General features: G+C 46.6%; 9 protein-coding genes across 9 annotated transcripts; 4 read left to right on the top strand and 5 right to left on the bottom strand.

Annotated features, from left to right (window-relative positions):
• Positions 1 to 882: 882 nt before the first annotated feature.
• Positions 883 to 1,941, bottom strand: LY89DRAFT_664143 (uncharacterized protein; the record flags this gene model as incomplete). The annotated part of the gene is made up of 2 exons (XM_018212748.1): positions 883 to 1,523; positions 1,617 to 1,941. 2 exons carry the CDS (start codon positions 1,939 to 1,941, stop codon positions 883 to 885), a joined length of 966 nt encoding a protein of 321 aa, XP_018076661.1.
• Positions 1,942 to 3,265: 1,324 nt separating this feature from the next.
• LY89DRAFT_714133 (uncharacterized protein) lies at positions 3,266 to 5,454 on the top strand. Its single transcript, XM_018218106.1, has 2 exons — positions 3,266 to 3,427; positions 3,484 to 5,454. Exon 2 carries the CDS (start codon positions 3,678 to 3,680, stop codon positions 5,328 to 5,330), a length of 1,653 nt encoding a protein of 550 aa, XP_018076662.1. The 5' UTR covers positions 3,266 to 3,427; positions 3,484 to 3,677; the 3' UTR covers positions 5,331 to 5,454.
• A 3,222-nt stretch (positions 5,455 to 8,676) lies between these two features.
• On the bottom strand, positions 8,677 to 9,850 carry LY89DRAFT_293324 (RmlC-like cupin). Its single transcript, XM_018206527.1, has 2 exons — positions 9,398 to 9,850; positions 8,677 to 9,345 (listed from the first exon to the last, which is right to left on the bottom strand). Exons 1-2 carry the CDS (start codon positions 9,674 to 9,676, stop codon positions 8,872 to 8,874), a joined length of 753 nt encoding a protein of 250 aa, XP_018076663.1. The 5' UTR covers positions 9,677 to 9,850; the 3' UTR covers positions 8,677 to 8,871.
• Positions 9,851 to 11,559: 1,709 nt separating this feature from the next.
• On the top strand, positions 11,560 to 12,513 carry LY89DRAFT_574703 (HET-domain-containing protein; the record flags this gene model as incomplete). The annotated part of the gene is made up of 1 exon (XM_018208753.1): positions 11,560 to 12,513. A coding segment is annotated over one exon (954 nt), but the record flags the coding sequence as incomplete, so codon positions are not given.
• Positions 12,514 to 16,569: 4,056 nt separating this feature from the next.
• LY89DRAFT_293363 (uncharacterized protein) lies at positions 16,570 to 17,001 on the bottom strand (the record flags this gene model as incomplete). Its single annotated transcript, XM_018206528.1, has 1 exon — positions 16,570 to 17,001. A coding segment is annotated over one exon (288 nt), but the record flags the coding sequence as incomplete, so codon positions are not given.
• A 538-nt stretch (positions 17,002 to 17,539) lies between these two features.
• On the top strand, positions 17,540 to 19,255 carry LY89DRAFT_636197 (putative MFS multidrug transporter; the record flags this gene model as incomplete). Its single annotated transcript, XM_018211479.1, has 2 exons — positions 17,540 to 18,235; positions 18,290 to 19,255. The coding sequence occupies 2 exons, from the start codon at positions 17,540 to 17,542 to the stop codon at positions 19,253 to 19,255; spliced, it is 1,662 nt and encodes a 553-aa protein (XP_018076666.1).
• A 534-nt stretch (positions 19,256 to 19,789) lies between these two features.
• Positions 19,790 to 21,650, bottom strand: LY89DRAFT_293368 (uncharacterized protein). Its single transcript, XM_018206529.1, has 2 exons — positions 21,558 to 21,650; positions 19,790 to 21,459 (listed from the first exon to the last, which is right to left on the bottom strand). The coding sequence occupies exon 2, from the start codon at positions 21,241 to 21,243 to the stop codon at positions 19,897 to 19,899; it is 1,347 nt and encodes a 448-aa protein (XP_018076667.1). The 5' UTR covers positions 21,244 to 21,459; positions 21,558 to 21,650; the 3' UTR covers positions 19,790 to 19,896.
• Positions 21,651 to 23,387: 1,737 nt separating this feature from the next.
• Positions 23,388 to 24,318, top strand: LY89DRAFT_664149 (uncharacterized protein; the record flags this gene model as incomplete). Its single annotated transcript, XM_018212749.1, has 2 exons — positions 23,388 to 24,089; positions 24,169 to 24,318. The coding sequence occupies 2 exons, from the start codon at positions 23,388 to 23,390 to the stop codon at positions 24,316 to 24,318; spliced, it is 852 nt and encodes a 283-aa protein (XP_018076668.1).
• Positions 24,319 to 25,189: 871 nt separating this feature from the next.
• LY89DRAFT_293389 (uncharacterized protein) lies at positions 25,190 to 26,765 on the bottom strand. Its single transcript, XM_018206530.1, has 2 exons — positions 25,398 to 26,765; positions 25,190 to 25,337 (listed from the first exon to the last, which is right to left on the bottom strand). The coding sequence occupies exon 1, from the start codon at positions 26,432 to 26,434 to the stop codon at positions 25,406 to 25,408; it is 1,029 nt and encodes a 342-aa protein (XP_018076669.1). The 5' UTR covers positions 26,435 to 26,765; the 3' UTR covers positions 25,190 to 25,337; positions 25,398 to 25,405.
• Positions 26,766 to 26,883: the final 118 nt, after the last annotated feature.

Consider the following 26,883-nt stretch of genomic DNA (forward strand, 5'->3'; position numbering starts at 1 on the left):
GGAGCATAGATGGTGGGGGACATCAGACTATGCAGCTCATAGAGATGATGGCAAGCAAGGAGGGGACTGGAGGAAGGTTGTATGGTCTGATGAGGCTATATTTGAGACTGGGAAGAATGGCAGGATATATGTGACTAGGAGGGTAGATGAGAGGAGGTGCCCTGACTGCATTAAGTCAGTCTACAGGTCAGGGAGGACAACGGTCATGATATGGGGGGCATTAGGTTGGGATTACAAGTCGCCATTAGTCTTCCTAGAGAAGCTTCCAGAACGCAAGGGCATATGTTCTAAAGCCTATCTACAGCAAGTTCTTCAGCCTATAATCTTCCCTCTCTTTGATGATCTAGGGCCGGAGTATATCTTCATGGAAGACGGGTCTAAGGTGCATAAAGGGCATGCCAAATTACCTAGACTACAGCACAATATCCGAGGGTTTAATTGGCCTCCTTCTTCACCAGATTTGAACCCTATTGAGAAAGTCTAGAGGTGGATGAAGGAGAAATTGAAAAACTTGGACTATATGCCCAAAAATAAAGTGGATTTGAAAAAGGAGTTGCAAAAGCTATAGGACCGAGTTAACCCACGTGACTTTCGCCACTACACTAAGCAATTGACTTGTAAGATTGAGGATGTAATTAAGTACAAGGGTATGGCTACTATTAATTAATAATAAGTTCCATTTTCACAGAGATTCATAAGAAGACTAAAAAATTATGATTTTTGGTAAATAAGGTCTCATTTGTTGAGTTTCGCTTAAGTGGGCCATTCCCGGTGGCCTCAGCTCTTACAACTTACGTGAGATTGTGGGCTGTCTTTTATCGAATCTATTAAGCAAGTGGTAGCGTCAAGTTTTCCTTTGTGCATGGAAATGTCCCAATCTTGTTAGCTCTCTATTAACTTTAAAAGGGCTTCTGTAGACATCATAAACAAAGAACTCGAATTAAATTGAGTTAGAAGTCCACTTCGGTCTTTGATGCCGCAGTTGACCTCAGTATCTTGGACTTCATGGAAACGTGTACAATGTGTTGCAAGACTTTTCTTCGTAGAAAATTTCCGTCTTCCTGAACACTGAGGCTCGTGGCAGATTAGAGTCAACTCGTCATGTTGCTTCGCATGCCTGGCAAGAACATAGTGAGATGCAAAAGTAGCCCCCATGAAAGTGTTTACACAATCAGGAAACTGGCAAGATAAACCACCCTCTCGAATATCTGAGTTGTCGGGATTGTCGTTGAAATCGGATTTTTTTTCGTTGGCCATATCTTGGAACATTTCGTCTTCATCGGCCGCCAAGTCAGAATCGACGGTAGAGTCGGAGAAACAATCGCTGCCGATCGTAAAATTACCCCCTTTCCAATCTATCAATGGGTCACCGTGATCTTCTTCCTCTGGCTGAGAAAGCTCTTCAATGTGATCGCTATCACTAGAGTCATCATCACTCTCTTTCCATACGAATAATCCACCATAATCGGCAAGTGATTCTGAGCTATAACCCTTCTCGTCTGATAGAGGATTGAGGATCTTTACTATTTCTTCACAGCCTCGACAGTACTAATATTCTAGCAATTACCAAGTATTAGCCATTAAATATGCAAGTTTGTAGATAGGGCAAAACATACCAGAAGTAGGGGCTATAAGCAGTCCGACGCAAAGAAAATGATACCATGAATTTTCACAATACCCTCCGTCACAACCAATCATTGGCACATCACTATTATGTTCGTCCAATTCGAGGTTGCAAACGCCACAAAAAGCCGGACTCTTGGCAGCAGCGCTATATAGAAATGCCCAATCTTCTATATCAGTCATGTCTTCATCGTCGTCACCATCCACATCCAAGGAAAGAGACAGATTTTCCAGGCGTGGGAAGATTCTTGGATAGCGAGAATCATGTGTCCATAGACCAAGACGGGGAGTCTTAGTTCCACAACGCTCTCCACCCATGACCAAGGTTCGTTATCGGACGAATTGGGGGGTAAAATGTGATATATTAAGTAGAATTTACCCTGAAAATTGTGAGCGGAGGGGATAGCCTGCTTAAATACATGGTATTTGGGTGCTCATAAGGCCTAGTGCCTGAGAATGAGTCCAAGCTCAAAAAAAGTGGCCTAATTTATCTGATATCTGTTTCCTGCACGCAACACGTAAGCAGCGTGATTTCAAATATGTATCACGATTTTGCTCCTGATCGCACCTTCATCAATACCGCAAAAACACACAGTCAATTAACGCAATTGACACCCTATCAGAAGAGAAATAGAAATCGCGTTGTGAGGCTGCTTACAAATGGCCTAACTCGCCCTGACACGCTCTTCTGAAAACCGAAAATCGCAAATTGAAGACCAAAACCGATAACCGTGAATCGTGACTCGAGAACCGAGAAGTGAGAATGCAAATCCTAGGAATAGTTCCGAACTGAAGCTCATGTTAGAACAGCAGGTTGAGATAGCCCAATGTTCCTCAGTCTATGGTCGTATGTAACAGCCTTTCGTCAATTAAAACTTATATTATGCGTTGTTTAAAACCTTTGGATGTAAAGCTTCAACCACGGACGGCTAATCGTCGGGATGATATTATAAAGCTTATTTCATTAGCGGGGTGCCATGAATTTCAACATCCCTTGGTACCTACTGTAGTACTCAGATCTCAAATTTAGGAGTAGAGAAGTTTGAATTGAGAATAATTTGAAGGTAATGCGTAGAGGAAATATTTTATTTTTCGCTTTCTTCTCCCTCTTCTACGTTACTACTAGCCTCAGCTGTGCACGTCTCTGAACGACTCAATCATGTTGGATCATTCGACGTGATCATCTTAGCAAGTGAACCATTCTACGTGGGTCCATTATCAGCAATGCTCATCTTGGGAGAGAACGGTGCGGCGTCGGAGTCTGAAGTACACTAGCTGTATATCCACCTGACAGCACATCAAAATAATCTTCAAAAATTTCCAATAACTGCGTATATTTATTTTCCTATTACAATGTGCATTTCAAGGGCGTATAGGCGTTCATGATACCTCATCATACTGGGAGAAGTTAGATTGTCTTGATAGATTTCGTATTATTTTGGCCAAAGAAGCGAATATAGCACCTGAACAATCACCCACTAGCCATGCGCGATTCTAGATTCAGTGATTAGTGTCGTGGAATCTCGAGCTGAACACTAGCGCCTGCCCGCGGTTCCGACCCTCACACTATTGGCAGTGCTCAAACGGAGGCGTCGTCTGGGCCTCCCGCCACTTGACGAGCTCGGATCGACATCTCAGACGCACTCGATATGACTGCTCTTCCGCGATAAAGGACGCCTTTCAACCCAGGTTAATTCGAGGATTTTAGTACGGTTCGTTGTTGTTCCGCATCTTCAGAATGGCACCAAGAGCTATTTCGAAAGATATTGGGGCTGGTCTAGAATAGAAATCTACCGAACGCCTTGTATGAATGTCGCCAGCCACCAAATGCTGTGTTTTCTCAATTAAAATGGGCTCTAGTATTCTCTTCGGCTTGCTTCATCCTATAAGGCTTCTCGGGTCCCAAGTCTGCGAAGTCTTTTGCAATTGATTAAACTGCTTTCCGCTTCGATCTATTACAACACAGATTCCACGGTCTGATCGCAGTCTCGCTCCTTTACGACACAATAACACAACAACAACAACACAAATCCAACGATTAATCGCATTCAACGATGGAGGTAGAAGGTAATTTCCAGAGCGCTGCTCTGAATCGACAGCGGCGAACGTCTCTATCGATTGTGGACCATTCCGAAGCGGAAAACAAGATGTCAGGATACTTGCGGGATTCACCGTCAAACATCGAGAACGAATATCTCTTAAAAACCTTGAGCCCGCAAACATCAACGTCAAGGCTTCCAGATTTTGACTGCGGGAGGACAACGAAGATTCTTGCATACTGTGGGCTGGTAGTAACATGGTTGCTGATAGCCTGCTGCATAACCTTCGGTGTCGTCTGCATTGTCAAAGGACCCGCTTCGAGTTACCTATACCCCACTGCTATGGCGGATACAAGTCGAGGCGTGGAAGTGCTTGCTCTTGTCGTCAATACTCTTCTCACTTTTTGTCTCGACAGTCTAGGTTTTATTCATGGTTCTTCCCTTCGATGGGCTCTTGCACGGGAAGGACGACTGCAGCATAACACCAACTTGAGGTTATTCAAGAGTGCTCAAAATCAACCCCAGAACAGTTGGCTAGCAAATTCGATTGACGGGATATCGTTAATTATTTGCTACGCTGCGACTTCTCAGTTGTTCGCATTGGGAATAGTTGTGGCTGAGCAGTCTGATCCTTTGCCTTGGTTTGATGGATACTATGTGAATGGCGTCGCTCTTCTGATGCTTGCCGGTGGTCTCGCCTTGAAAGCCTCGATCTCCTCCTGGATAGTGATCTCCTCATCACACGCCATTTTAACATGGAACTCAAATCCATTGAATAGCGCATTAACTCTTGTACACAATGGCCTTGGTCACAGGAAGAACAGATGCATGTTGTCAGTAAAGCAAGCCAACGTACCAGCCATCCCTACGCGACCTACCCGGAAGCAGCCAAGTTCCACGGGGTCGGTCCGCTCCGTACGCTATGTTGTCATGTTCGCCTGGACCCTTCCCACACTTGCTTTGGGCTGGTTACTCTCGGTATTCTTCATCTTCAGACGTGCTACTCTTGAATATCCTGCGGTACATTTCTCCTGGGCTTGGCAATTCGATGCTGTCTCAATCAATCTGCCACGAAAGGGAGCACTTACCTTGATCCTGGCTGTACTGTTCATGGCCGCGATTCAGGCAGCCCAGACGATGTGCCTCCATGCTGTTGAATTGATTGTCAATATATCGAGGGACGAAAAAGCCTGGAGATCAGCCGCTTGTAACACCGGCGGCGGCGCTCGTTTACAGACCAGCGCATTATCCTCAGCAAGCTTGAGCTGGGAGAATATGGGCTTGTTCGTTGCAAAGACTGTCTTGCATTGGCTCATGGGTCAAGCTGTTATTATTGAAGTAGAAAAATTGGGCACCGATGAGCCAATGGTGTATTGGTTCAACATGGGATATCTTCCGATTCTCGCATATTTCGTTGGGGCCCTCCTCTTGGCAATTTTCACCACCGCTCTGGCATTTCGAAGACCGAAAGGACCACAGCCAGCAGCATACGGGCACTTCCAGACATTGGCGGACTTGATTGATGATTGGATGGTTGATGAGAAGGGAAGGTTCTGGTGGGGCGATAAGGGAGTGGGTGAGAATGGTGTGAGACATGCCGGGACTTCTTGTAAGAAGGGTGAGCTTGGGTATATTGATATGGATGCTTCGTATGCTGGATCTAGGTAAGATATATTGATGAAGAAATGGTATTGGATTTCGGTATTGCTGGTTGTGGGCGTGAGATGTTGGTAGGATATAATGTATGTATATGAACGGATGGGACACATTCAAGTCAACCCTTCAATTTTGGGCTGAACCAAAGTGACCAACAGTGGATGCACTTGTCCCTATTCATATCCGTGATTGCATGTGTGGAGGAAAGGTAGACATCGGCACTCATGCTCGACTGCCACCTCTGGGTGAATACATGTCAAGTCAATACCTAAGCGAGGTTGACTTCACGACCCCCGTGATATGTTCAGTGCCTATTCTGACTTCTAGCTTTCGTGCAGAACACCTGGACGTTTTCTCACCTATCCAAGGCTCACTGCAAAAAGAACGACACATTACATTACATAATTGCACAAGCCGCACTTGGCCGATGTTCATACAGCTAGGTGACTAAAACCAAATACATTAGAATCACCAAACCGAGTCCGGATTCCCGGAACTTGGAGTAGCAAATTGAACACCTTGAGTACCTATACTAAACAGTTGTAGGATTAGCGTAGCCCGAACGACAATCTAGCAGAGTATAAACGGGATTCAAAGACTTAGAGAGGCTGTCAGAGACGAATTTGCGAGTAAGAGAAAGCGTAATAAATCCATGTAAACACTCCTTAGAATAAACCAATTACAGCTGCAAATTAGAAGTGATCCAAAACTTACGAGACAAGCCTCGGAATCAATACATTCGTTTCTTCTATCGCGCTGTACCTGCTCGCTTATTTTATGCACTCTGCAGGGTCCTAAAGATATAAACTGCGAGTTAGTAATTGAAAACCTCACTTGTAAGTAATGAAATCTCCAGCATGACTGTGAGATGCAGAGATAGGGCGGGTGTATCCGGCAGAATGAGAATTTCCGTGGTTCATTCTTGACTCGAGAATCCCATGGCCGCGACATGGCTAACCTTGGGAAACTGTACCCATTACCCGCGTGGCGCGGCATGACAGGTTCTCAGAAGCCGTAGATCCGCGCGTGTGAGTGGGTGAGTTGAGGTTTGGGTGCAGTGCATTTACCCGTTGGGGGGGTAGGGGGTAGGGGTTAGCGCGATTGAGGATATACTTTTGATTTTATAAGTAAACAGAGTCACATATACACACACTGTCACTTGCATATATAGGGAAAGACAGTTACGAGCTAGAATCAGTAAAGATAGCAAGATTAGAAAGCAATTCAAATACGTACACGTAATAAACTTAAGACTCAAACGCAACTTGAGCCTCAACTTGAACAGCGTGGGTTAAACCACAGACCCGCACTCCACCCAAGAACCGCACCATGTGGACCCTTGCCGTAGCCTACATGTTCTCAAAGAAGTGCTTCGCAGCTTCCTCACTTGTATATCTAGTTATTGCAACACATTGAGACGCACCTGCTGTCGCATTCAAGAGTGAATTATATCACTGAGAAGAACACCAGATAGGGTACCTTCTCTTTCCTTTTTTCTTCTTCTCTCCGTCAAAACAACGCAACAACTTCGTCGATAGTACAACAATACGATCGAGAAACAATATGGCAATCTGCGACAATATTTTCTGCAACAGTATATTGAGCATCACTCTTCTGAACGAGTCCACGACTTCGTGTTAACCGTCAGACCTCTCAACCCATTCCGTTCAATTTGCTCGAGGATGTTCCCGCCTGCATCTGCGACGCACACATACCTTACCAGATTGTCGCAGGATTATCGGGGCACAAAGATGCTCCGGTATACGATCTGCTGCACACCGATGGCTCAGATATCACGACTTCAAGGTCGTTTCGGTCTCATCATTGCGCATCAAGGTACTGAACCCTTCCCCTGCCACCCCCCCTTTCCCGGACAATGGTCTGCTCACTAGATGATCAATATCTTTTGTGCTCCTAAAATTGTCCTAAATCAAATCCTGTAACTAGTTCAATCTCTGGCTTGTTCGCAAGTCAGAGTCTAGAGCAGAAACATTCCCTCGCAACACGCAGTTACAAGACGTCAGCTTTGGCTGACGCAGTACAACAGGTATACAATCCACTCGACAGCGCTCAGATGTCACGACTTCAATGGCCGCTTTGTTCTCGTCACTGCAGATCAAGGTACTGTACCCTTCGTCCCCGAGTCTCTCACGGACATGGCCTCACACAGTCTCCTTCTTAGGAAGGCAACTGCCTCACGACTTCTGCTCCCGGCTTTGTCCAAAGGCGGCGCTCTGTGAATGTCCAGAGCCCAGTGTTGTTCGATAGGCATATGTCGATGCCAATGCAAGACAGGGCAGCTAGCTCACATCATCGCGCAGTGCAAGGCGTCGGCCCAGGCTAACGCAGCAACCAGATATCCAGCCACTCGACAAAGCTCAGTATAAATCACTGCTCCATCAAGTCAGACTAGGCTTGGCATTGTCCAATCTTCACACGAACAATCACACGAGATTGTCTCATATCCTTCTCCGGTTCTCCATTCGAAATCAACTTTATACTAGCACTTCGACAAGCATACTCCTGGCCAGTAGAGTCCGCTCGACATTAATCTCTTTGCCTTTGCCCGTTGGGTACACAAAGTCCGCTTGCGACCATCTGCGAGTATTTGACTCATGGCCTGTCTCGCCTGGCCACACACCTTAACAAATAGCGCAAGGAACAGCGAGACCACGCTCCAATGACAGCTACAGCAGCGAGATTTTTTTGAGTGAGGCACGTCTTCAACAAACCCACCACTCCTGATCCTGCCCTTGGAGATTGAGACTTACGATGCGCCTTGCGACGACCAGAACAACATCTGCGCTCATTTCTCCGACCACAACAACTTTGAAGGGACGGAAAAGAAAATGCGGTAGGAAAAGCATACGCAAAAATACATCAGCATGACGGGAAGCAGCAGCGCGTTGGAGGCATGGATTGGAACGCAAGCATTTACAAGAATAGAAATGAAAACCAATCATGGTATGGAAAATTGTCTCATAGCATTGTGTGCGCTAAGATCTTGTATTATGATCGAAAAGGAAAGGTGAGCGTAGGCTTTCCACCAATTGGAATTTAGACTAGCGAGATCCGGTATCACCTGACGCGGGCACTTGGCCACAGGTATCTAGGTACCTATAACTTTCAACTCGTACCCTTTCATCCATCCACAAGTTCCCCCTTAATTTGTCGTAATCATACCAGGCTATGGTGGGATGATGTTCACACGCGAAAGTGTATTTAAGTTGCTTGACAAACCATTGAGGATTCTCTTTTGGATTGTTATGTAACGAAGAAGTAGACATTCGAGCGGAGCCTTAGATATAGCGACGGGTCAAATTTGGTTATACGAACCGAAATCTTATTGCAGCTTTTCAAGAGTCTATATCGAATAGGCCTATATTTGATTGCAGAATTACAAATTGCTCTAAGCTCTAAGAAGAACTCCAGAATATTCGAATCATGATCTAAAATCAGAACTGATCTAAAAGCATGTATGAAAGAAAGTATGACCTCCCACGTTTGGCCGAATTTCATCTTATCAAGCGTCACTTAATTCCATCAGCAGGCGTTACATATTGCATCGTGCGAGACAACTATCAACTTCGCTCAAAATCGCAGGGGGAAGCACCGCGCGAAGGCCATCGAGGTCATTGGGCTCGATCTGCGGAATGAGTACTCTAGAGTCGTTCGAAACTTTGTTGAGAATCAGCACGGCGCCCGGATCGTCGGACGAGAAAGCTTCAAAAGTGGTAGCATTGTTGCAGTCAGGTGAGGCATTGATTTGCCAGTGAACACTTCCCAGCGGAAACAGAGTGCCTTCATGCTGCTTCAATGTGCCACTGATTGTTGGATTCGGGGCGCCTAAGCCTCCAAAGACTCCAGTTTCGAGCAAAAAGCCAAAATCGACTTGGCCTTCGAGTACGAGAAAGAACTCGTTGGCACGGGGGTGAATGTGTGGGGAAAATAAGCCACATGGACCCAAGGTCAAGAGGTTTAGAGAGAGACCCGAGTCGGTGAGAATGGGAAAGTTTTTGGGACCGGCCTGCATGAAAGGTTAGCATTATCATAAGACGATTCAAGTATTCGAAGCCTACAGTGTTGAGAGAGCCTCCCTGTGTACCTTGGGCGGGCGATGGGTTCTTCGTGAAATCGAAAACGGTAGCTGCAGCGAGGTCACTGGGATCGAGAGGCTGTCCGTTGTTGGCGAGGAGCTGCTGAAATTGTTCTGCAGCCGTTGCATCTGTCTTAAGCTTTGCAATAAGTGCAGAATTGTCGATTGGCGCAGCGCTGCGGGCTGATGACCGCGAAACAGTCGGCGCACCGTTCACAGCTACGAAGGCTAAAGCAGCCAAGGTGAAGCTCGAGAACAACATGTTTGGTAAGGTACGCGAATTAAGAAATAGAGAATATAGGAGAAGTGTCAGATATGGTGAGAAAATCGGAGGAAGATAGTTGCTGTTCGGAAACTCAGGAAGCTGGTGTTACTTATCTTTATATATTCTGCTTCAGCTTTAACACGCAATTTGCGTATGCCTTGACGGCTTCGTCTTTTCTAACCGATAAACGAATATTGATATTTGAGACTCTTTGAGCTGATGAAGCGGGGTCGATTCAGCGTTCGTCGCTTACTGTACAGTATCGTACAGCAAATCATCACGGTGGACAATCCCGCCGTCGTACCAAATTGCAAACGAGAGTTCGATGTTGATTGGGTCGAGCTTCTACTTTGCCTTACTTCCAAGTGCATACAAACGTTCTGCAGCTTGTAAATACTTGTTGCTTGAGATCTTGATCATCGCTGGCCTGGAAGTATGGTAACTACCTATGTAAGCCCGGACAGGTCGGCTGGTTACAGTAGCTAGCATCGACAATGCGCTTACTTGAACAAATGCGGAACGTGAAATAAGATGTGCGATGCGCGAGGTCCGAGGTGCGAGGAGCGAGCAACGCAAGCTGTGTAACTTCTGGATTTTATGTCACATCCCGTCATAAGGAGAGCAGGGTCGAATATCTTGTTATTGCCAGGCACAGGAAGAAGCTGGCTTCCAGCCAGTGTTCCTCATGCCGCGTAGGAATGAGGTCGGGTCCTGGAAACAAGAGGCCGATAGCCGTTGCACGTGTGGAAGCTAGCTACTTCGTACGTGCTGAGACGCTCTCTTGGAAGGGGACATGAAACTATGTACAGAACAGGGACGATTGGTGGAGGAATCAAAGCTCTGAATGATGAAATTGTTGGGGAAAAAAAATAAAGAATGAAACTGCTGAAATATGAGTATCGGCCTCACCACGCTAGTGCTCCACGTGATTCCAGTACATAAAACACCTCCATCTAAAAGGGACCTGCTAGTCCTAGGTCTACTCGCTGCTAGAAGTAGGGATCGTATTCTGCTTTCTGGATCAATTGTTTTTTTATCAAAATACGATATCGAACATCATGTCACCTGTCAGATCGTATGTCGACTTTCTAGACGGCTGTCATTAAAACTCGCGGCCTAACATTGGTCCATACGGTCGCCCAACTTCTGCGCATGAATAGGTACGCAACGCTTGCTTAACATCAGCGTGAAATCTCAGCTTCTTCGTGCGCCTCTCATGCAGCTGACTGGCATCTTAGCTGTCCGATCACGATGGACTCTGCTTCACAGGCTACTGCCACTCTACGAAGGCTCAGCTCTGCTCGTGTTATGAGATGGACTCTTCAGTGATTGCTCTATCGATAGAACTATCATCAATTTTGGACAGCAGCCATGCCACCATTGCACGCATTCGCAAGGCCGCGGCAAATCATAAGCTTAAGGAGCGAAAACGCCGTCAGAGGCTCCGAAGACTGAGGTTGAAAGCTGCTTTGCTGGTTCGTGATGAATCCGCTCATTCTGGTCGTCTTTGTCTACGATGTAAGACCATTGACCTCGACGCAATATTCAACACAAGACTCGAGGTGTCATTCAGACGGCAAGGAATATTAATCACATCACTCGACGCCTCTCCTGTGCAACTGAGCGAATCGCCATGCCCATTATGCAGATTGTTTGGATGCATGGCTCCATCTAAAGATGCAGATGGCGATTTGATCATGAAGATATGTCACCTACTCGGCCTCTCTGCCAGACGAACATTACTTGGGCAAGAACCCTTGGATTCAGATTGGGATGTTTCCTTACTCGGTGTTGGCAACTTCTTCGATTCCGAGGACGACGCACAAAAGTCTTTAGACCAGACTGGCTATCTGTGCTTGAAGACCTCTTCGCCTCTTGATATGCATATAATCAGCCCCAGCTTGTTTGATGCTGATTTCGCGAAGAGTTGCATTGCTTACTGTGACATCCACCACGGTCAGGCCTGCACAACATTGAGAGAAGGTCTGCCATTCCTCAGGGTAATTGACTGTAGAACAAGGCAAGTTGTTCGAGCCCCTGTGAACTGTCAATATGTCGCCCTGTCATATGTTTGGGGGTCATCCACGTCTGATATAGTCTTAGACGAGGAACTTCCTCAGTCGAATGAGACATATCTTCCCAGGTGCCCTGACGTTATCGAGAACAGCTTGTCAGTCACTACTATGATTGGAGCCCAGTATCTTTGGATTGACAGATACTGTATCGATCAGGAAGACTCCGTCGATAAGCACCATCAGATTACCCATATGGATGCCATTTATGCCAATGCCTTCATCACCATTATTGCAGCTGCCGGCGATGGGCCAGATTATGGCTTGCCTGGCGTTGAACGACCTCGCAAAGTTCATCCGCATCTGCTTATCGACAGAAATCACCTTGTCTCAACCCTTCCACATGCAAGTGCATTAGTCAACAGCTCAAGATGGGCATCTCGAGGCTGGACGTACCAAGAAGGAATACTTTCCAAGCGCCGATTGATCTTCACGGATGAGCAGGTATACTTTGAGTGCAGTAACCTTTATTGCGCTGAATCATTGCGTCTCTCTACTTCAGAAGACCAAATATTGCGCATGGAATCAAGGACAAGATTCTTGGCAAATCTCCCCTCACGTCACTTTCCTCAAGACCGCACAGAACTCAACCCCTGGCAAATCATGTCCTGCATTTCAGATTTCAGCAAAAGACAACTCTCATTCGCGTCGGACACTTTGAACGCGCTGCAAGGCATCTTCCGCATGTTTGCCAAGGCCAAAACGCCGGTATACAATCTCTGCGGTGTCCCAATACTTGACTGTGGTTCGGTTTCTCGATTTGATGGCAAGCAACGCATCGACAATCAGAGTCTGCTTGCTGGTCTTACATGGTTTCATTTCAAGCCTGGTTTCAGGAATGAAAAATTCCCTTCGTGGTCATGGGCAGGCTGGAAGGGCGAAGTTTCACAGCAGCTTGTGTACAACCAAGTTGCGGCAAGAGGGGGCTTTCAGATCAAAGTAGCGACAATTTCGGTACCCAAGTCCCAGTTAACCACCGACACAGACTTCCGAGAAAGTTTAGGCGACCTGTCGACCAACAAAATCAATCAATATATCTATCTCAATATCACTGCCTGGATATCATCCTGTTCATTGGTGCACATCCTCCCTTCCACTACCTTTCCTGGTCTTGCATTTTCAGATGCAGCAGGCGACATGATCTTTGAGGTCCATTCGCCAGAACGCTTTGGCTTGCATCTGCGAATCAAATTCGACCTTGAATTTGATGCCACACAGACCGTCTACAGTCTCGACAAGCCTTTGCTCTGTGTCTTCCTTGCTTCTGCGTTGATCCCTAGCATCTCGAATACTATTATCCTAATCGTGGAAGAACATGACGAACACTTCGAGAGGGTGGGAGTCGCTGAATTCTTGGGACTCTTTCAGTGGGTCACTATAGGCACAGAGTCTGGCTGGGTGAGGGAGTCTGGGGTAGATTTTGGACATGAGAGTACGCCCGTGATGAAGTTTGCGAGTTGGCGGAGAATAAAGTTGGGTTAGTGATCGAGGTACTGAATTGTACATACGAGCAGGTCTTGAAAATCGAATCATCCATGCAGGCCAATAGAGGGACGAAGTACCTGTACTCCAAGCAAAAATTTCAATGACTGAAAGCAGAACGACATGTCAGAATCCTGGATACCAAATTCATGAATTCAAGCCGGTTGAGAATCGGCACTTGCCACGAATGGATCTAGCTGAACACGATATATAAAGGCCAAAGATCTCCATGTTCTGAATAGGGTAAAACTTTCAAAGTTTGATTAACGGTGCGGAGATTATCCAATTCTCCTCCGTGCATGTCGTATGTGACAGCACTCTATGCAATTCAAAGCTATATTGCGGCGAACCTCAAGAAAGTCGGAGATCAGTTGCTTGAACCACATTTCAACATCAATCGTACACGGAAATCGTTACATTCGTCGCTTGCCTGACGTTATGTCCACCAAAGCCAAAACGGGCTAGTCGAGAATGAAATCGCCTAAACAGGCACTAGCGTCTCGGCGCACATATTTAATCTTGGTTTCAAAACCTCTACCCATCCAAAGTTGCACCTCAACTGTAGTATCTATTTTTACTGTTCAAGGCCGTGATGAAACAATGTCCACACGCCAATGCGTACTGGACTTGAACCAACCACTGAGAAATCTTTCGGATCGTTATGCAAAAAACAAGTGGACATTTTAGCTGAGCCTCGGTATCGTTAATTCTGCAACCGTCAAGTTGGGCTTGAAAGCGATTCTATAATACTGAATCGCATATCTGGAAAGTTGTTGTCATCGTCTTATTATTTCAGGCTATCTACAGTACCTTGTTTTCGTTGTCTTTCTAGGAGTCCCGCGAGTCACGTTTCCGATACTTGCTACCTTTGCTATCACAAACTTGGCTCATCCATCCGCTAAAATTCTAATGCGCACTTCAAATGCATCAAGTCGAGGCGTTGTATGAAGAGCCAGGCTTTTATTCCCTAGCAACGCGCACCCTTCACGTACTTCTCGCTCTTTCATTCTGTGGTGTATTCCACTACCATCTGCGAACCAGCCAACCCGGCCGTCCTCTCGAAGACCATCTCTTCAACCATCAAAGTCTCGCATGCATATGTGGCGTGCTTATCATATAGTTTCACCTCTACCACCACAGATCCTCACCCAATCTGCTGAACTCTCTACGGCCGACGACTTTGTGAAACGTACGGCGGCTGCTGTGGAATTGGTAGAGACGACTGCAGTGGTTTGGGGAGTGGGCACTGTTTAAATTGGCTTGAGCTTCTTAGTCTGAGGAGCGAGAAGCTTGTTTAGCATACCCTGGTGGCAATAGACGTGGTCTCGCTCTTGCTTGCGTTGGATGTTGGATGACGGAACTTTCGAATCATAGGTAGGTAACCATAGTGTAGATTGTATGTGTGTATCCGAATACTCTGTATGCGACATCAGAATCCTGAACAGATATCAAGTGGTGCGAATGTTCGAGTCAACTCGGGAGGTTCTTGAGCGCCTGTCCACGCCTATGAATGCTTGTTGGTAGATCTCTCCGATCTTGTCGGATATGCTAGAATCCTTGAACATTGCTTCGGATCATTTATGAGTGCGCTTGGGATGATATCGTTTCGGCTCGTGGACGTTTCGAAGAGCTGTGATGCTATGCTGAGCTCAGATGGCTTGTTGGTAACTTGCAAAATTCCTAATAAAAGTGCGTCAGCCTAAGCTGACGTCTTGTATTTGTTTGTACCCCAGCATGCCGGCGTCAAGAGTGCTCGGAATAGTCATAGAAATTTGATATTGGACTTCTGAGAACGCAAAGAACATGGGCTTGCCCAGTGCGTAAATTGTCGTGAGAGAACAGTCACTAGTAGAGAGTCCGTTTTGCACATACCTAAATGCGCAATGATGAGTAAGACTTCAATGAAGTTGTGATGTCTGAGCCATGAGCGGTTGCTATGTGTCGCGAAACCATGTCAGGACTATTTGACTTTCGTGGAATCTGAGGGTCGAACACGGCCAGAGCGGTCCTACTCATAGTGACAAATGGCCCGAAAGAAATCGTAAGGCCCTGACACTGTACGAAGTACTGCTTATTGTTTGGTGCAAGGATTGTTGCTGGAGAAAGAGGGCATCGATGGTTTCGTTTGATTGTTGTGGTATGAAGGAAGACGAACCCGCGAAAAAGGAAGCTTCTCATTTATGGATGAAGGAGCTGCTCCGTCGTAACTGCCGTCATTCTCAGCAATATAACAAGCAGTGCGCGCATACTACGGCAAGAACGTCCCGAGAGTTTGTGGATGTTGAGCTGGTCTACTGAGGAAATCACGAAGCACACCGCACACCCTTTCACATTCTGCACTCTCGGTCACGGTGAGGCTTCTCTTGCTTACGGGTATTCAGGATAGGAGTGCGGTGACAGAGTACCAAATCGCAGCTCAAATGCGAAGTCCAGATGTATTAGAACAGAGGACCTTTTGCTTTTTGGCGCCTATACCTAGGGAAGAAAATCGATCGATGTCGCTTTCGGAGAGCTCTTAGATCATCGCTAGAAAATCATCATTATCCTTCACTGCATATCTTTCCGTGAATTCTACGAGTCTTGAGCTTTATTCTTCTCCGATGGGAAATTTAAAGCTTACAATTCAACCTGTTCGTCGTATGCGTGTATAATTAATCCAATGTCAAGATCCCATCTTGCCTAATTATGCAGTTTATGCTTTCGCAAATCCTTCACAAAGACACCTTGAGAGAGTTCCAATATGTTTTTCACGATAAAAATTCTTTCATGGTTAGATCACTGTAGCTCGTTTGAAAATTTCTAACTGTTGCAGCGTGCTTTTAGGTGTCCACTATGTGGGAACTCAGCCTCGGTATGGAGAAGATGCTCTCATTCACTTATTCCAAGGCTTTTGTCTAATAAAAGGAGAAGATGAGCCCACATCACGCGAGGATTACTCAAAATTTGATGTGATGATGTGAAAAATGGTGGTTGAGGAGTATGCAAACGCCAGTTGCGGGGTACTGCCGCTCCGATATTCAATACCTGCTCTGCAACAGAAAAGACAGAAGATCAATCTTGTCGACTAATGCCTACAAGTGCTCGAACGTCTTTCCACGACGTGAAGCCCAAGCCAGAGTTTACTCTTCTGCTGTTCCACCACCTCGAGTGAGGATTCATTCGCACAACCAGCTTGATTCCACCTCAACTGAATCGCAGATCGATAAAGCAGAACCAACATAAGTTATCACCTTGTGCGTATAGAATGAACCTCGCTTCCATGTGCAATAAATGTTCAAGCACCGGTAACTCGCGACGCGAAATTTCATATGTACAAGATTCAATTTTTATTTACATCTCGCACGCAATTGACATCATTCCAACCTCGATGGCTAACAATGAAGCATTAGGTTTCCAAGAAACATAGCTACCTCACAAAAGCGTATGCCATGCTTGGATTCTCTCAATCCGTCAAGTTAAGAAAGTCCTGGCCCTCCATCTCTACGTTTGCACTTGAAGACCTCTCTTGTTCCTTCTTCTTGTTCTGCAACAAAAGATAAAGTACATGAGAAGCATATCGACGAGACCGATCCCAAAGAGAACCAAGATGGTGATCTCAGCTGATGCGAAGCGTGAGGCATATTTGGTTTGGAAGGTCTGTGTACCGATGATGTTGTCGACGCAGTAGCCAATCCAGAATAAGGCGAGTACCGTTGTCTTCTTTGTGTGACTGTACAAGGATGGATGAGCATGGAGAATTCGACAATGATTAAAGGAGAAGGATGGATACATACCGAGCGGTTTTACTTGCCACGAGAGAGAGCATAAAAAACTGCCTGACTTATCTGACCAGGCTTCACGCCCGAATTTCCGGGGAAACTCCGAGCGGAAGAAGCTCCTGTGCTTCCGGATCGGGGGTCGGTATTTTGCAAGGATGATACAATCTCCTTCTCCTCGCAAAGCCACTATCAGGGGCAATTCTCGCTTATTGTAAGAAGCTTATTTTCAACCACACTCCTGGAACGGACACGACAGCAAGCCTTCACGGCAATAAGAGCTTTCATCCATATCCCCGCATGATTCGGACACTCCGCCTCGTCCTCGCTTGTTCAACAAATTTGCACCCGTAAGCGTGTGACTCTCGAATGCAGATTGAAATATGCGCCCGTTCAACACCGTCAGACGTCTACAGTACCAATTTGCACCTCACAACCTCACGCATTCTCCTTGTTGAAAGTAACAAACACCCAAGTAGCAATCAACAAGCCTCTCGAGCGTTTGTCACCCCTTCCACACATTCTCGACTACCGATTAAGCTTCTGTGCCAATGGAACCCCCGAGCACTTCTGCAACGGAGAACACACCCCTTCTTGGACCTAAGTCTCCTCTACCTTCAACGCCCACAGAAGATGACGACATTGACAATGGTAGCGACCGCTTAACACCACCTGACGGCCCCTCTGCAGCACGACTCCTTCTTGTGCTGTCTGGTGTGTACGTGAGTGCCTTTCTTGTGGCTCTCGACTCGACTCTCGTTGCCACACTCGCATCCCCTATCTCCACTAGTTTCTCCTCGCTCTCGTTATTATCATGGCTGGCATCCGCCTTCTTTGTTGCCAATGCAGCGTCGCAACCCCTCGCTGGTCGCCTAACGGAGATTTACGGCCGACGGGCGGGCATGATCTTTGCCAATGTCGTCTTTGGAATCGGAAACCTCATGTGTGCTATGGCGAAGAGTGAAAATACTATGATCGCAGGCAGAGTGGTTGCGGGTCTAGGCGGAGGAGTTATTGGCCCAACTGCTGTCTTCATCATGAGTGACCTTATCCCTCTGAGAAGGCGAAGCATGTGGCAAGGAACAGCGAACATATGCTTCGGGATTGGGAGCAGTATCGGAGGGCCTCTTGGAGGTTGGATTGACGATCAATTTGGCTGGAGAGCGGCATTCTTGATACAAACGCCACTGACGCTTCTGGCAATCGTGTTATCATTGCTATTTATCAAAGTTCCAGAAAGCTCGGGAGTTTCAAAAGATGGAGGAGACCAGGACGAGAATCCCCAAGTCGGTTTGACCAAGCTTGCAAAGTGGAAGAGGATTGATTTCACTGGTGCATTCCTCCTTGTCGCGACACTGGTTGCTTTTCTCCTTGCACTTACAACCGGCGATTGGACCTCACCTCTTGTCCTCACTGCGCTCCCAGTATCTGTCGTCCTCGGACTAGCGTTTATCTATTTTGAACGCTTTCATGCTGAGCCCATCATCCCTGTCACTCTCTTGCTCAACCGCACGATACTTGCCGCATGTCTCACAAACTGGTTTGCTACTATGGCACGCTTTGGAGTCATTTTCTACTTGCCTCTCTACTTCCTCGTACAGGGACATTCTGTAACAGCGACTGGGCTATGTCTGGTACCCGAGAGTGTCGCAATTGGAATCACGGGTTTTGCTGTTGGACTGATCATACGCCTAACTGGACGTTACTATCTCCTCAACGCGGCTGTTTCCAGTGTTTTCCTGCTCAGCTTAGCCATCACGGCGACTTTGTCTGCATCCACGACATCTTGGCTACCTTTCATATCTATGTTCCTGCTCGGTGTAGGATATGTTGGACAGCTCACTACAACGCTGTTGGCCGCTCTTGCAGCTATCGACCATCACCATCATGCTGTGATCACAAGCGCAAGCTATGCATTTCGCAGTACGGGGAGCACAATCGGTATCGCCGTTGCCAATACTGTGCTGCAAACTAGATTGAATGACGAGTTAAATAGAAGGCTTGGTGGGAGGGAAGGTGCGGAAGAGGTAATTCGCAGGGTTCAAAGTAGTATTGACGCAATCAAGGACCTCCCTGAAGAATGGAGGATTGAGGTTGTCGCAGCTTATATGGCAAGTTTGCAGGTAGTGTTTGTTGTTCTTCTCGGCTTGGGGGTTCTCGCTACCATTTGTAGTTTGCTCGTTAAAGAGCATAAGTTGTATAAGACAATGGATAGAACAGACGAAGATGAGGATCAGAGTATCAGTCATTCAATAATTATAAAATAGATGTATGAATAGAACTCTCTTCCCAAATGTTGTAGTTCTTTTGCGAAATTTGGCTGGATGAGCCCTCGCCTAGAATTTTGGAATATGGAAGTGAAGTAAAGAAGGACGATATACTTGCGACATCAAATCAACAGCTTTTCTTCTTCTTCTTCTCTTCTGTTCTTCTTTTAAGGTTTCACTGAAATGAAAGCAACGGCAACCTTTTCAATGCGCTAGGTTCGTGAAATTGGAAGGATTCGAAAATCACAAGATGAATGTAAGACACGAAGATTAGTCGTTTTGGATCATCCACTTGTTCAATGTGTCTATCAATCACAGCACAACCACAAATTTTGAATAATTCGTCGCTCTCTCTCCAAATATCATCAAGAGCACCGCACAAGAAGACAAGAAGACTATTGTATTCACATATCTACCTGCCTAGGTAGGCTGGTAGTAATCCGACGCTTGCTTCGACTTCCAAGTCCTTCACATGTAAAGTTGAAGCTTCCGCAGTTCATTGGCTATATGCCGCAATAATCCAACTGCTTGCTCGCTAATTTATAAACTAGAGTGACCAAACAGACTTACAAAAACTTCCAGTATATCTTACTTTGAAATCCTTGACAAGATCGGAGTGGTGTTGCTGCAAAGCAGAATAATCAATGAACCGGAAGGATGAGTGTAGCTAGCTTGCCCGGTTCCTTGAACAGCTTCCCCCCTTTCCAAACGTGAGTTACCTTTTCAGGGTTCGCTAATACAGCAATATCAAGCAGTGGATTTTCCGAGACGGCGATGAAATCGGCATCAAAACCAACCTTCAGTTGTCCGCTCTTAGGAGCCTTCGTAAGTGGTGGCTCTCCATCGTCGTCACTCTCATCGTCTCCATTCTCTATTGCGTTCATCATGAGTGATTCTGGACCTCTTGCAGTCCCAGCTTCAATCGCTTCTAACGGCATCAACCCTGCTTCCACAGCCCAGACAAACTCCTTTCCATTCATGCCATGGTTGAGAGGGAGTGAGGTCGCGCTGAGGCCAATATCGGTACCTAAGGCGATGCGAACCCCAGCCTTGATTGCTTTGGTATAGGCGCGAAGGTTCGCGTCGGCCAGTTGCACGATCTTGCGATAGTTCTCTGGAGTCCATGCTTTGGGATTTGAGAGGGCAAAATTGATAGCGGTCCGGGTGGGTACGAAAAGCACGTCTTTCTCTTTCATCAGTGCAATACACTCGTCGTTTGCAAAACTGGCGTGTTCCAGAGTTCGACAGCCAGCGCGCAAGGCAGCCTTAATGCCTTCCTTGCCATGGCAGTGCGCCGCAACGGCTAATCCACCCCTCTGAGCCTCCTGGACCATAATGAGTAACTCTGCATCCGAAAATTGACGTGCCTGCAGCTCGTCCTTGCTGGAGCCGCCCCCGGTCGTAGCAACCTTAATAACGGTAGCTCCACGGCGAATCATGGTGCGGACTGCCTTCTGACACTCAGCCTCCCCGTCACACAGGTAGAATGGCATGTTCTGTTGCATCTTGGAGCATATCATTGTCATATCCTCTTCACGTGCATCCCCATGGCCCGCCGTCTGGCTGAGCATACTGACAGAAGAATAGATGTTGGGACCAACAAGCCAACCTTCCTCGACGGCTGCCGAGATCTGAGCACCGTAGCCTCCCAGCTCCCGAACCGACGTGAAACCGGCATTGAGTGTAGCTGCTAGGTCACGAGCGCTTCGAGCACCTGCGAGCGCTGCAGTAGTTGATGTGACGACCTCGGGGGTAAAGGACGGCGCACCAAAGAAATGGACATGGCAATCCCAGAGACCCGGGAGGAGAACGGGGACCACGGTCCCTTCGATTTGGGCATACTTCGCCGGGAGGGTGCTTTGCTTGCCCACGTAGACAATCTTTCTCCCTTCGGAGACAAGAGTTGCATGTGGTATTGGGACGCCGCGGCCGGGAATCAAGAGTTCCGCATCGACACGGATGACTGGAGGTCGGCTGTGTAGAGTCATTTTAGAGGATATGTGTATGTATGGAGTTGAGACTGTTGAATGTCAAGACTCTGCAATTGGATCGTAGATTCCGGTAGTAAGACCACGAACAGAACAGGTCGCATAGGCAGGTACTTGCCGCCAACGTGTTTGTATTTACGGCAATTGTGCGCTCGTCTGGATATGGTACACGAGAAAGCGAAAGATGGCTGGTCCGCTGTAATGGGTACTTGAATACTGTTTGTGGAGGAGGGGTTAGTGTTGGGTTGTTGGCGGGGAAGGTGGTACTGTAGCAGACATCCAGCGTTTGCGTACTCTCGTCGAGGAAGTTTTACCTCATCCACCCAGACCCTATTGTGAAGAAATCCCTATACCCCTCCAATGTTCCAAAGGTACTTTTGATAGGGTAACATACGATGAGAGGAAGCTTTTGAATTGTTGCAATACAAAGTAAAGAAATCAAGAACCAACTGACATACAAAATAAGCTCTAGGATACAAGGGTACTAGCGCAGTGACAGACTTGTCAGCGGCACGAGCACGGCAAGGGACCTCGTCGAAGACAGGTTAAAACGACAATCCCAAACTTATACTTTACTCGTATTTATTCACAATTACCCTCAAGTATGTAGTCTGATCAAGCTTTTTATAAAATAAGATCCGATTCCAATCAATTTTACTTAATTGGTCCAACTTTTTGTTTAGCGAGCGCCATTGACTCCCCCTTTCAGGAGGCCTAAACTAGCGTAGAACGCCGAGGTACCTCTTCACTTTACATCGAAATACCTCCTTTTTACTTCCATTCCGGAGCTCTGTGAAACAAACGTCCGCTTAGAGACAATACGATGGGGACCGACAACCCGCGCTGCCGGTATGACCGCCTCGAAGGAGATGCATCGGCAGTCCAAAATCTGGAGGAGCTTCACTTCAGGCTTAACGCATTTGGCGCAGGCAGCGCAATTCGTGCGTTTAGCGCAGTGAGCGCGTTCAGCGCAAACTGCGCTTCTGCTCCCAGGAAATTTCGAAATGATCTCTCGATTCAAATTTCGACCATGCTTTCCTGCCATCCTGTTCAAGGTCAAATTATTGTTATCTCCATCGATTTCGCGCGAACTGTACATCAAACCTTCGATGTATTTACTTCTGCTTGCATTCGATAATCTCTTTGACACTCGTGGCATTGTTCGACGCCGGTCTGTCCTTGTTCGAGTCGGAGGCTGAGAGCCTCAGACAGCAGCCTAATTCCAATATTTTGTTATTTATCGCAGCTTCTAGTCTTCTTTTATATATGAAAATTCAATTCTAGCTGCTATATTCTGTTTTGATTATTGGTTATCTTGTTTACATGAGCGAAGATTGCATAATTTGTTGCGAACAAGCTGAGGAAAACTCTCCCCTCCCGAGATGACAGAAACTGTCGTCCGAACGCCACTTGTTTGCTTTTGGTTCTCATTCCAAACCGAGATTGAAAATCTTGCGAACTCTCGTTCTGCCTTGCAGATTTCTGGACGATGAAGCTCACCGCAGATTTGCTCATGAACAGGATTCCGCTGCCTATCTAAACACAATACACTTCAAAACCTGGTAAAATTGGGTTTTAAAGCTGTTCAGAGTGTAGGAAAATGATGTTGGCTTGCCATCAATGATTTACGATGTCGAGATTCGACGAGCTCGGGTTTGATGAGGCGTGAGAGTTTGGTAGACGCCTAGAAATATGCGAGTAATACATATAACACAAAGAGACTTCCTGGATTTTGATAATGGAATCACCTCTGTCTTTCTCGCTTTATCAAGAGAAGATAAAGAAAATTGTTTGACATCTAGAACTCATTCTCAAGCGACAAAAGAGAGGCTAGATGAGACCTCGTTCACGAGACATCATCGGACACCCCGAATACGAATCTCAGCTCACTCTAGACTATGTATCCTCTTCCTTAGTCTATAGTAGTATGTAATTACAAATCTACATCATATTTTTGAGAAGAAAACCTTATGATGTTTGCCCTTCCCTAATGCTGCTGAGCTACTGGTGTTCCTCCAATCACGAGACTAGCGTGTAAAATTCTGCAGGGATCACGTCACTAGTCCTCGGCGCATATATATATAGAAACTCGTCGCGACATCCCAGATTCTCAATCAACGAACATCCTTTTCTCCAGCGAAATAATGGATCAGACAAATGGGTCCATCGAGAGGCTTCGCCATAAAGTAAAACATGGCCGCGGACATACAAAAGGGAGCAAGAACAAGAGCATCTTACCAAACTCGTCGACGTCGCGTACATCCAAGAGAGGAGGACGAGAGAAAAAGCGAAAAAGTCACTTCCTCGGAACGCAAAAGATCAAGAATGATGTGCTGCAACGCAGACGTAGGACTATTACGGCCTCTGCTACACAGAAAAAGTCAATTGGAGAGACCAGGAAACTCAAGCATAACAAGAAAGAAGTGTTCCATGAGGATCATTCATGGAAGCTCACACAATTCACAGTATTCACCAAGCTGCCACGAGAAATTCAAATCATGATTTTTGGGCTCGCTCTTGATGCGGCGCCTACTCTCATCGAAGCTGCTTACAATTTCTCCACCTACCGATTTGAACTGTCGACTTCGACAGCAGACATCCTTTCTGTGTGCGGGCTTGGCTGCCTCCCGAAGAATTTCAAGCCGGTGTATCTGCCAAGTCTGACACCCGATAGATCACGATGGATGCCGCATCCCTCCGGATTGTATCCTAAACCCAAGAGACCGTACAATCGTCTTGAACCATTATACATTCGTCCGGAACAGGATACACTTTATCTGATCCTCAAGAATCTTGATATACGCAGATACCTCTCCCATCCCGAGAATCAGGTCCTCCGGCATCTGGTGTTTGACATGAATTTCTTCTTGGAGATTGCAGACCGGAGTCGTCAATAGACAGGATGCGCTGACTATAGTGTCAAAGCTAAAGCTCAAGACGCTCACCGTCTTCGAAGGTGCACTTCATGGCGCAGAAGTCACAGTGGACCGACGCAAGAAATGGGATATCGAAACAGAGGAGCTACCAGAGGGCCAGGCTGAATCGACCCAGGACGCTGGTCGCAGGGGGAGTTGAAGTCGGATCTTAATGATGTCCGACGTGGCAAGGACTGGGATGCATCGCCGGAGCTGGAGATTATTGGGAAACTCGTTAAAAGGAGATCTGCGGATGACCCTTCGGTTGTATATGAACTTTGGGATACTTGGAATAGCAACTTGTCCCTTTATGGCGTTGGTATTTGGTGACGCCGTTCCCGGATATGCAGGAGTCACCTTGATCTATGGCAAGTAGGATTATACGTCATCTTACGTCATATTTTGTTACTGCTCAATAAATATTGGAACTCTACTGTACTGGCTGCCTCGATGAGAAGGCCAATTTGATATCGGCCGGAGCTAGCTAACAGATTTGCTTCAGTTGCCTTCTGGGATCATTATTTGAAGTCGAGAGCAAGTTCATACCATTAGACTGTCCCCCTAGAATCTTTCTCTACAACAAAGTCTAAGATATTACGTTGAAACATTTTCAATAATCACAGAGATAGATCACTTTCATGTTGTCGAATATTTCATCATTGATATTGCAGGGAAGTCTTCATAGTCATGAGCTCTATTGCATTCTGGCACGACTACAACCTCGACCTCAATCTATCGAGATTCACCAGTGTAGAAATCAAGATGACTACCGAGAGAGCACATCGCACACAATAGCAGGCCCTACTTTCCGCGCTTCTGAATTTTGCATGCTATACAAAGCCAACAGTTGGCAAGCGCCTTCTAGAGGAATCTAAGAGTTGACGAAAATCGAGAACTGCAATCTCGAAGCTTCCTGTTCAATAGTCTTCGTGGAAGATGCTCGTGTGGCTTTCTCGATGGCACCTGATTTCGTTCAGGGGTATTGTCATGAGTATCCCGTGAAGTTTTGGAGTGCCAAGACGAGGGAAAGAAGCTCGTGTATATTGGTCAGATAGGTAATTAACATTGTCGCTTGGGATGGAATTCGTCGTGAAATGGGTGATAGTGGCATCGTGGTACTTATACTACCATTGCGGCTGAAGATCTGGGATGACATTGTGCGTACCAAATGCCGGAAGACTAAATTCAGCGTCAGATCCCGAAACAATTTCGGCGATAGAATTGGTACAAGGGACTTACCTGTCTCCTTAACTTGCGGCATTCGAAACTCTGATCTCAAGTTGTTGCAACGCCCCCATGAAGTTCTCACCATCTTCCTTCAAATCTCGATTAGCTCGAATTGCAGCTCGTCTCGCTCGCTCTTCTGGGTCATTATCCTTTTCTTGCCGTCTCTGTGTGAATCGCTGCCTCAAGGAAGCTTTGGTCAGCTTGACATAGAAACGGGACATGTCTACCGGTTGTGCGGCATCGTCCAAAGGTTCTGTGGGCTGCATCGCTAGAAGCCGGTTGACCTCTTCTTCGGACTTTGTGGGTGGTAGCGGAGCTTGCGCAATCTGTCGGAGAAGAGCCACAAGTTTGCTTTGTGGCCCTTCAGGTATGATATTTTCTTGTGACTTGACCGCCAACATTAGAAGGACTCGCAACGTGCAATTTGCATCGTTTCCTGCGGTATGGAAGTCCTCGCCTCGGAAAGGCAGTGATAGGTCTGAAGAGAGCTTTGTCAATCCTATAGGGCAACCCGGAGGCCGCTCGAAGAGCTCGTTGGCAGTCCGCGAGATGTCGAGGATTCTGTGAACACAGCGGAGATCATGACTAAATATGCGCAGCGCCTCAACAGATCTCATTTCATTTCGCCAGTGTCTGACGATGATGACTTTCCGTTTCTCGTTGGTGATATCAGCATCCTGTGGATTCAAACATTGGCGAATCTTTTCTCCCAAGTCGTAGATTGATACTCTTTCAGCGACTCCGAATCTGAAGTTTTTCACAGCTTTGTCAAATCGAGAGTTACTGCCAGTGGCGAATTCTTGAGTCGTGATAAAAGATGAGGGGTCTTTCTCCTCGTGATGCAAGAGATCTCGAGTATCGAGATAGGCGACACCAAATTCCGAGTCAATCGAAGTTTGGAATGCGTTTTCGATGTTTTGGCAGCCTTCGAAATCGATCGCCACGAAGATAGCATCAATCATCTCGCCTGCACCGAAGCCGAGAAGGTTGCGGAGGACTTCCACTCCATTTGACTTGGAAACTGCGAGAGATCGTGGTTCAATTTCCATGTTGATTTCAATAAGTCTAGTAAATTTGAACAGTTTTCGATCCTTATCTTGAAATTAAATAAAGTCAAATAAATTTGGATGAGTTTGGATGAGTTTGGATGAGTTTAGTTGCAGTTGGACGAATTTGGATGAAGGCGGATGAAAAATGATTCTGAAGTTTGAAAACATTCATATAGGTCAGTAGCTAGTCGAGATCCAAATTGCAAGCGAGTCCATCTCAAAAGCGGCCCCACCCCTTTCGTCCAATCACACGTTCCCACTTGACCATCGAGGCTCACCTAGGCATACCTAGTGCGAGGCCGCAAGAATCACGAGTCGCCTACCAAGGTACTGTACGTACCTATACCTATACAAGGGGAAGAAGAAGAAAGAAAGACGAATAAAAAAAATAGATGGTGACGGCCGGAATCGAACTCACTCACCCTTGCGGGCAGTAGGCCTATCGCCCC

This window comes from Mollisia scopiformis (genome assembly GCF_001500285.1).
Source record: "Mollisia scopiformis unplaced genomic scaffold LY89scaffold_3, whole genome shotgun sequence".
In the NCBI taxonomy this organism is placed as follows: Eukaryota; Fungi; Ascomycota; class Leotiomycetes; order Helotiales; family Mollisiaceae; genus Mollisia; species Mollisia scopiformis.

Bases quoted from the DNA above. Each gene is read 5' to 3' on its own strand.
- LY89DRAFT_714133 (XM_018218106.1), top strand. From the start codon at position 3,678: ATGGAGGTAGAAGGTAATTTCCAGAGCGCTGCTCTGAATCGACAGCGG.
- LY89DRAFT_293324 (XM_018206527.1), bottom strand. From the start codon at position 9,676: ATGTTGTTCTCGAGCTTCACCTTGGCTGCTTTAGCCTTCGTAGCTGTG. The intron at 9,346-9,397 runs GTAGGCTTCGAA...CCTTTCATGCAG, and splicing joins AGGGAGGCTCTCTCAACACT to GCCGGTCCCAAAAACTTTCC.
- LY89DRAFT_293368 (XM_018206529.1), bottom strand. From the start codon at position 21,243: ATGACTCTACACAGCCGACCTCCAGTCATCCGTGTCGATGCGGAACTC.
- LY89DRAFT_293389 (XM_018206530.1), bottom strand. From the start codon at position 26,434: ATGGAAATTGAACCACGATCTCTCGCAGTTTCCAAGTCAAATGGAGTG.